The sequence below is a fragment of the Rhyacophila brunnea genome, unplaced genomic scaffold, assembly GCF_057557595.1.
Source record: "Rhyacophila brunnea isolate RB1 unplaced genomic scaffold, BYU_Rbru_1.0 scaffold_4, whole genome shotgun sequence".
Taxonomy (NCBI): Eukaryota; Metazoa; Arthropoda; class Insecta; order Trichoptera; family Rhyacophilidae; genus Rhyacophila; species Rhyacophila brunnea.
This window is the reverse complement of record NW_028233068.1, coordinates 4,821,030-4,830,343: the sequence shown is the minus strand read 5'-3', so window position 1 is coordinate 4,830,343 and position 9,314 is coordinate 4,821,030. Positions and strand designations below refer to the sequence as shown.

Genomic DNA, 9,314 nt, shown 5'->3' with positions numbered 1-9,314 from the left:
TAAGTTTATACGATAATTATTGGAGTCATATTAAAAATAATGTTTATGACATGACGTATACCTGAATTTCCATTTTCGTCGCCGACAACATTACTTATACTATACCCTTATCTTGTATGCCGCAAAACTGCTATTCCATTTGATAGTATGAGTTTTATATAACAAAATATCGAACACACTTATTTTTATATAACACATACAATTATTACATAAATACGTTAACGTTTAGAAAAATTACCGAGCACTCCGTTTCGCAAAATTGTCCATTTCGGGCGTTGATTACGTGCATAATTTCAAATTGAAACTCAATGTCAGCGCTAGTGACATCGCTAATAAAGTAGCTTCGGTATAATTTTATTTATCGTTAGTAAATAATTTTTGATTTTCTCTAAAAGTGAGGAGTCAGACCTATTCCAACTAAATTTTCCTGGTGTTCAATGCAGTATAGTATTATATTTATGGTTTTCTTTACTGAGTTGTTTTTCGAGGAGAAACACCATCATATTCGCATTGTTTGCCATTGCACATATGAAGGTGTTATCGCAAGAAATCATATGAGACATAATTATGAATTTGCTGATTTTGCTGATTTTGAATAAAACCAATTTCCAGGGCACACACTCACATTTTACTAAAGACACTTTTAAAAAAATACACAGATGTCTCAATATGATTCAAATTTTGCTCTAAAAATGTCAATGTAAAACCAGTCAAAATGGATACCGGTCAGTCATCCTGCCTTCTTGCCCCAAACAAAATAATTATTTATCCGATATATCGAACATTTTAAATGAGGATAGTGATTTTTCCTGTTACAATAGTGATGTTGATCAAGAACATGTGAACAACGAATAATAACATTAAATTGCTTATATCTCCAAACTATGTTTCTGTGGCATATCATAGTCTTGCAATAACCCCTTCATATATCAATTAATAGTACAATTGTATAAAACGGACGAAAATTATTATTAAGATATGCCAAGATTTTTTTGCATATGCGTGGGCTGCAATAAATTGCGGGAACGGTGGGTTGTGTACCACTTATTTTATTTCATTTATACATAAAAATAAGTATTCATATTTATATTATAGTACAAGATAAACTAGAATAATACCTAATCCATGTAATTTAAGATGCATGTTTTCTTTCTCAACGAATATTGATAGCTGAATACTCCGACTGGGATATGTCTCATAGACATATAATATGAGTGGTTCACAAGCATAGTGAACCAAGTCCATTCTGGATTTTTTTGAGTAAGCTAGGTTCAAACATAATATTTGAGTATTTCTAATTGTGTAAGGATTGCAATTCTAAAATGTTATTTTGAGTACATTTAAGTTATTATGTAATGGAAATCCTACTTTTACAGAATAAAAAATACTCAAATATTATATTTAAACCTAGCTTACTCAAAAATAACCAGAATGGACTTGGTTCACTATGATTGTGAACTACTCATATGTCGGTATAGTATTTTTCAATCACGTCCGCGGATTATTCTTCAATACATCAGTAGAAAGGAAAATACTCTTCCACTGGATGTTAATGTTGTTCTCGCGTGATGCGGTGTTTTCTCGCGCGTGTCGCCACGTGTTATGTCGGCCATGTTGGAAAGACGACATGTTGCTGTGAAAGGAGCTTTTCATCCTGACGAAAATTATATCAAAGGGGTGGTCAATAATAAATAAGTAGACAAATTACGATTTTTAAACTAGTTACTTTTATCTGGTTTATGTGATACTTATACGGTATTTCTGATAAAAGGGGGTCTAATATGACTTCTTCTTAACAGTTATTTCTTCTCAAAACGTGTAAATTTATTCTGCCATAGAATTTTTAGAAGCAAGGCGGCTGTCTTTTTTGGACATTTGTATTTACGATACCACAGAACAGATTAATGAAATATAAATGTAAAATCCGGTCGCTATGGACCAAAGTTTTTTTAACATAATCAATGTTAACCTTTTAATTACCTTTTAAATAACACGTTAATTATATCTAATGGTCAACGACTCCAAACGCACCAGTCGCGGTGTTAGCAATAAATACGTTAAGCAGGGTTTAATCACATTCACAAAGCGTCCTGACTCTCCTCAAATATTGAATGCGCATTTCGTTTACGTGACAAACGTAAATGCATATTATGAGACAGGCGTAACTGTTGAAAATAACATAAAATTCTGTAACGCGTGTTGAAGTAATTTATCCCAATTTTTCCACACTTGTGATCAATACTCTGTTATCAAAGATTATTTCTGAGATTTTAGTATATAGTAAGCTTTCCAAAATTATTTATTTACGATTCGTCGCTTTCGTATTCCTCACTATTGAGAATCGTGACTAAAGCTTGTGATTTTACGATTTTTTTTCATTTCTTAAGATTCGAGAATTCTTGAATTCAAGAATATTTTTTCTCAAGAATTCGAGATTGGTTTATTATTTTTCGAGAATTTCGCGAATTCTCGAGAAATATATTTTTTTTTATAATCAACCGTAGTTATAATAACTTCAAAGTATGTACAATATTTTTTCGCAGATGTGTAAGTTTTAGTGTGTGTAATATTATAACAAATAACAATAAAAAATACTTTTAAAAACATCAGAAACTATCACTTACCAATAATCGGGAATAAAATGCTGGTTATATTGATAGTGTTTACTTTTATTACTCAATGTAATGCAAATGTCTTGTATTTGTCAGTCGTCTCACTTTAAGGAGAAGACGAAAATACATTAACACCTACAATCATATTACTGGTTTTAAATTAAAAGGGACATATTACATTATTGCCCAGTTACGACAAAATAAGTATTATTAGTTTTGCCCATCACTTAAATTTGTATATATTGATAAACATATTATATAAAACGCTTGCAGAATTTTTGATTTTTCATAAGCCTAGACAGTGACTCAAACTGAAAGACAGTAGTAATTACGACAACAAAATTAAGTTTCTTAATAAGTTACCAACATTAAAAACACCATTCATTTAATCATCAAATATAAATAAATAGTAACCATCTGGGAATCAGCGTGTGGTGGAAATTTTGTAATATTCTCAAATTTCGAAATTTCCCTATAAGATTATCTCGAGAAACAAAAATCCAAAATATTCACAATTTCTTCAACAACTTCTAATCGTGACTCTTTTTAAATGTTCCGATGATGGTTTCTCGGAGACCCATACGTTTTGCTATCTACATAGATGAAGGTGTTGAGAGGCCTGTAAACCCCTTCACTTGTTCGGACCACTGTATAGGCGACCCTCCTTCTTCCGCATCGAGCCTTGATGTTTTCGCCGGCGAAAAATCTTTCCAAATCATTTTTTCCCCTTTAGGCTTAAGAGCTACAAATGTTTCTCGAGATTTATTACAGATAGCCGGTAATTCGTGTTTATTTTTTTCAGAATGTATAGATCCAGCAGTATAAGTTGTCCGCTGAGTGAGGGCGCCACATGTAATCATTTGACATAGCGTTCGATAATTTGTATACTGTGATAAGCTTAGTTCTAAATTTTAACACCGGACGATTTATGATGGTATATCGTGGTTATTCGTTATGTTCGCAACCCATAGTATCGTTTTCATGCGCCTCCAATAAAATATATTATCAAAAACTATAAATCCCACGTATTTTTTATGGTTCAAATCTCAATACCATAAAGAAGCGATTGTTTAATTTGCATTTGAAATTATACCCAATTACCAGAATTATTTGAAAAATAAAAGTTTAAAGTGATTTACCTAGGGGATTTACGTCTAAGATTTGCATCGAAATCATTTTGTAAAGCAATGTTTGCGCGATCGCAAAGTATTAACCCGGCGCAGCGTGGCGTGTGAACCGGGCATAACATAGCATACACACTGCAATGAAATTGAAAACGTGAGAAACAAAAAGAAAACAATGGATCGGGTAGGAAAACTTACAGTGTCTGCAGTGGAGTACCAAGATTTGTTGAGTGATTTCAATGACTTTATACCAGGGCGCCCGCTTCATATACCTACTATCTCATTTATAAAGTGCACACTTTAATTGGATGTATTGCAATGTAGGAGTACATTTTTAGCTACTTTAGCTATTCAGCAGAATATACGTAAACACATAACATATGCAATTGTGGCCTTTATTGCAATGCAGGTAGAGTTCATTTTTCACTGATTGAACATAATATTACTACATCATATATTGTGTACGCGGCAATATTTAAACAGATACCAGATTCGAGTTATAGTGCATATTTATGTTATAAACAAGTGCGAACGTGGATTATTATGTGTTGTTACTTAGACCACGCAACGAATAATGTATAAGTGCTAGGACAACAATGTTGTTCGTAAAGACATGTACGTGAATTTGCAATAATGAACTTTATTGAAATGTTAAGTTTGTACGCTTTATACGCGGTTATTCACGGTATGGTTTATACGCCGTTTTTTACTCGGTATTAATTATTAAAATCGATAACAAGAAAACTATTAGTGAATTCTAAAAATTCAATACAACTATCTACGTGTCTTGTTATTTTCAACAGAATACAAGACAAAAAAATAGTTCATTGGAATTTTAATTACAACGACGATATTACTACGTTTATTTAATTGAAACATATTGTGTACATACATAAAAAAAATATTCACAAAATGACATATAAATTAAAAAAGAACACATAAAGTAACTAAACCATAATAAAAATACAGAGCAGACACTCTTGTAATATACAAAAATAAACAAAGCTCGTCGTGGATTTATTTCACTAATTTAATCATGCATCTAACCTTATTCTGATATAGTAATAATTGTACTTAGTGATACGACGATCAAGAATTCTCTCGACTTAGAATCATTCTTTTCTTTTTTAAACTTTATTTTATTTTATACAACTAAGCCAGTATTTGAAAGTACATTACAAGTCACAACACTAAACTAAATAATGCGATAGTTATATAATTGAATATATTAAATAAAATAGGCATTAAGTACCAAAAAGCTGAATCTTAGGTATAGGGGATTTAATGAATAATCTTTTATTTTTAATAAATGTATCTACTGCTTTATTGGCATCTCAATACATTTAATATACAATCTTAATGTCCTTAGAAAAAATATAATCAACACTAATTTCTTAACGCCACGCTTTATATCGAAAATGAAGAACTAAGTCTCATGACACATATTAACCAAACGGCACTTTGTGCCTTTTTTTTTTTAAATAATAACGCTGGCCTTTCCCCCCATATTTTTTGAGACTTGGACATATATTTAGGATATTGGCAATGGCACATAGAAAATTTCTGCATACCAACTCACTTTTTTTCGATTTTCGGGCACTTAGTACCTATTTTATTTCGTGTATTCAATTATCGTTATTTAGTACGCCAATGTTCTTTTACACAGTGTGCAATCAAAGTAGTGAATAAAATATCTCCCAAGCGTAATTTTCTTATGTAGTAGCAACAGTGTTTTGAGTTTTTTATGAGTGACATGTTTGAATACAAATATTGCGCGTTCAGTCAGTTATTACAATAATTATGTCATAAGGCCGTGGTACATTTTTCTATAATTCCGGATAAACTTTTGTCAGTTCCGGAATGTACGTAAGTACCACGTCACTGCTTTTTATGAAATGTAAACTTTTTTTAACAATAGACACTTGAAATATTTATTTATGTATTTATAAACGATGTATGCACACATCAAATATAGTCAAAATATTGTCGACAAATTATTATCGAAGCTCCTTCAGTCACAGACATTTGAAACTTTTAGAATATATCAGAACACGATGCCAATGCATTCTTTTAATACTTTTAGCCATCTTTAAGTAAAATTGAATTCATTTTTAGTTAATTCTGTTTTGTATGAAAAGTTATTTCGACACCATTATTGGTTGCTAGGGGTCTGGGGTCCTGGCAACTAAATTATTAATATATATGTGCGTTACTATGGAAATCAATATGACATGTCAAGTACATTTTTTTTGATCGTTTAAGCTAGTCAAGTCAAGTTTATATGATTCAACAGAAAATTTAAAAACGTTGTGTATAAAAAGTTCTTTTTATCTTGTAATTATTACTCCATATGGGCCGCTACGGATTTGTTGAAACTCAGAGTCTAATAATAATCTTTATATTATAAAAAAAATCATTGGCATGTGTTTTAGGATGACAACCCTCTCAAGGAGGAGGTTTTGTTCACTACACTATGAAGATCGTATTAATATAATATCATAATCAATTTTCTGATATTATAATATATTGGTAACCACTTCCATTGGGCCGGATATTCCAATTTTAAAATGCATACGATGCGCTCGATAGCCATAAGTATATGATGATTTAATTGGTATACAAAACATGTCTATATGATATTCTCTATCTGTGATATACATTAAAAACAATATTTTTTTATTATTGATTGCTAATAAGTTTAAAACCAAAGATAATTATAATCGTATATAACCAAATTGTCATCATTACGATTTATTATTTATATTATTATATTCAATTATGCAAAAATTAAGTTTTTATTTATTTCAATGTGTGTTTTTTATAATTATTAAATTTTAATCGAAAATTAATAAATTGTAAGATATTGTATAAAAATAACAAATTAGAGTTTAAAATAAACGCTATTATGGAGATTTCACCGAGTGTCCTGATAATCACAGTGGCAGTAGTGTTGTTAAACCAAAGCGTTTCGTCTCTGGAGTCGACATCTCCTGAGAAATATCTTCGACCGAGAGATTTCAACCCTCATCCATACACAGGAAATCAGCAAAGCAGTACAGGATTCAGTCAAGGAAGGATCAGGGAACGGCTAGCGGACAATGTCCAACAACAAGTTCAAGCATCAGCTGCAAGGTATATTATAGCACATTAACTATTTTTTTTCAATACTTACGACGAAGAATTAAATTTCATTAAATATCTGAAGAAAATGTACAACAAGTACTTAACTCCCATTGCAATGTATATATAGTTAATTTTTAGCTACACATTATAATAATATGTATTTTTACGATAATATTTTAGTGAATAGCTACAGACGTTTTAGTGGAATATTATATATTATATTATTTATTTACTTATTAAAAAATAAGAAAATTCATTTTTAACCACGTTCATATCTGTATTATTAACATGATTTGAGTTACCCTATCTCCACCCACCATGTATATGCAGCTGCGATTTGTGCCCGGCTGCCTTCCATGACGCTTTAAACTTTTCAGAATGAAAATATTTTAGTGCCACACTTCCTTGTCCCGAAACGAAGCATATAGCAACGTCAGTGCTTAACGAAAGAGTTTTAGAAAATAAAAAGTATCTTGACTTGCTCTGCCGTCATATATCTTTAATTAATAACATGAAGTGTCCTCTGTACCCGTGTACTGAAACAGAGGATTCAGGAGTTGAAAGTGATGAATTTCAGTAGGTATACGAAGAAATACCTTTTGTATGAACAGGTCATAGTAGGTAATATAATATGTGGCTCAGTGGCGTGCGGTATTTAAATGCGCAGCATCCCCAGACATAATCGACAAAGCACTTTCAAACTAGTAATTTTTAAAAATATTTTTTTCTTAACTGTACTGTATCTAGTTACTTATGATTAGTAGTTCGTAAATACTTTTTGACGCCGACAATGATCGAGCGGTAATGTATCAGCTTATAATGTCGTGGGTCACGGGTTTACATTTTCATTTTAAATTCACATTATTTTTCATGTGTGATTGAACCCAGAGTGTAGTAGGTACTAATAGGTTGAGCAAGTGTCTAACATCCATTTTTCATAAAAACAAAAATCTGTTAATAGAATGTGGATCCTGTGGATGCCCATATTATAATCTACTTAGAATTGAATATTTAAAAACAACTCAACACACCACTGATGTGTCTATAGGTCAGATAATTTACGAGTGCCTTATTATTTATACAATATTCATTAATCGAATACATCAATGTATCAGAAACAAAAAATAACTATTAAATTGAATGATAATTTGACACTAATAATAATAAATACGGTAGCCGCGTGGCTTAAGCGCTGGACTATAACGCCGTGTGTCACAGGTTCGAATCCTGGGTCTCGCAAGTACACGACATATTGTTTTTCAATTTGTGTGTGAGTCAGGGTATGGTCCTAATAGGTTGATCAAGTGGCTAACATCCATTTCTCGTAAAAAAAAATCTGTTAATACAAACCTTTACTCTGTGGAGGCCCATATATGATCCTATTAGAATCGGACATGGTCGAAAAAAAAATAATTACGAACTGTCACTAAAAATAAGGGAGAAAACACTGCCGAAGATTAATTATAATTAGGTTTTTTTTTAATATTTAGAAAATATCTCCATTATAAGGTAATCTGATAGGTTGTACCTAGGTATCTATGTAGGTCATACATGTATATCAAAACTAGTTTCGAGATTATATTTGATAAAAAATAAGATATTTTCGATGCAAGTGGAATTATAATTGTTGAAATAATTAATTAAGACTTAATTTATTTTATTTAATGTTAAAATTGTTTGTGATGGTGTATACTAGTAATTCCCAAACTAATACTATATATTAGTACCTACCCCTTTATAGACATATATTTTTACGGGTGTATCCCTTTTTCAAACAGCTTTTTTTGTCAACTGACCTGCCAATCGAAAATTTAGGCATTTCCGGAAGTGTCAAATTATATTATTTTTGACGTAGGTAGTATACATACATACCCAACATAATGCATAGTACGTGGACCAAAACTATTATACTGATAATGTAATTGTAGTAATAATTGTCAACAATAAACACTTTCTTTGGTGGTATACTTTTTTGAATCAAATTCAATAGTAGTACATATAATATTTATTGGCAGTAGCTATGTACGTTTGTAAAACTTTTTCGACCCTTTAAATTCATTTATTTGAGGGTCGCTGATTCGTTTGGGTCTAATTTCAAATTTTTTTTTTATAATTTTTTTTTTCATACCCTAGTGAGGGCCTCTACGAATTTGGAACCCTTAGGCTATAGCCACTTTAGCCCTATTGTAAATCTGGCTCTGGAAACATTCTTATCGACTATAAATAAATCGCACATGAGAAAACAATACCTCGTATGCCACATGACATCATTTGTACGTGAGATGAAAAAAATCTATATATAATCTCTATGATTCCATCAAATTTATCATATATTTCTCGTATTTTACTTTTATTCTTAATAGTGAAATACAAAAAATTACGGAAATATTATTAAAATATTTTATTATCTTATTAAAATACGGAGAGTTTTCTTTTTCTCGTGATTTGTGGCATA

At 31.0% G+C, this 9,314-nt stretch overlaps 1 protein-coding gene across 1 annotated transcript in view; it reads left to right on the top strand.

The window, feature by feature from the left end:
• Window positions 1-6,614: 6,614 nt before the first annotated feature.
• The window catches only part of LOC147066736 (uncharacterized), a 28,002-nt gene continuing 25,302 nt past the window's right edge, over window positions 6,615-9,314 (top strand). Inside the window, exon 1 of the mRNA XM_085954375.1 lies at window positions 6,615-6,868. Coding sequence (XP_085810501.1) covers window positions 6,642-6,868 — 227 coding nt within the window. The 5' untranslated portion in view covers window positions 6,615-6,641. The remainder of the gene's footprint in view (window positions 6,869-9,314) is intronic.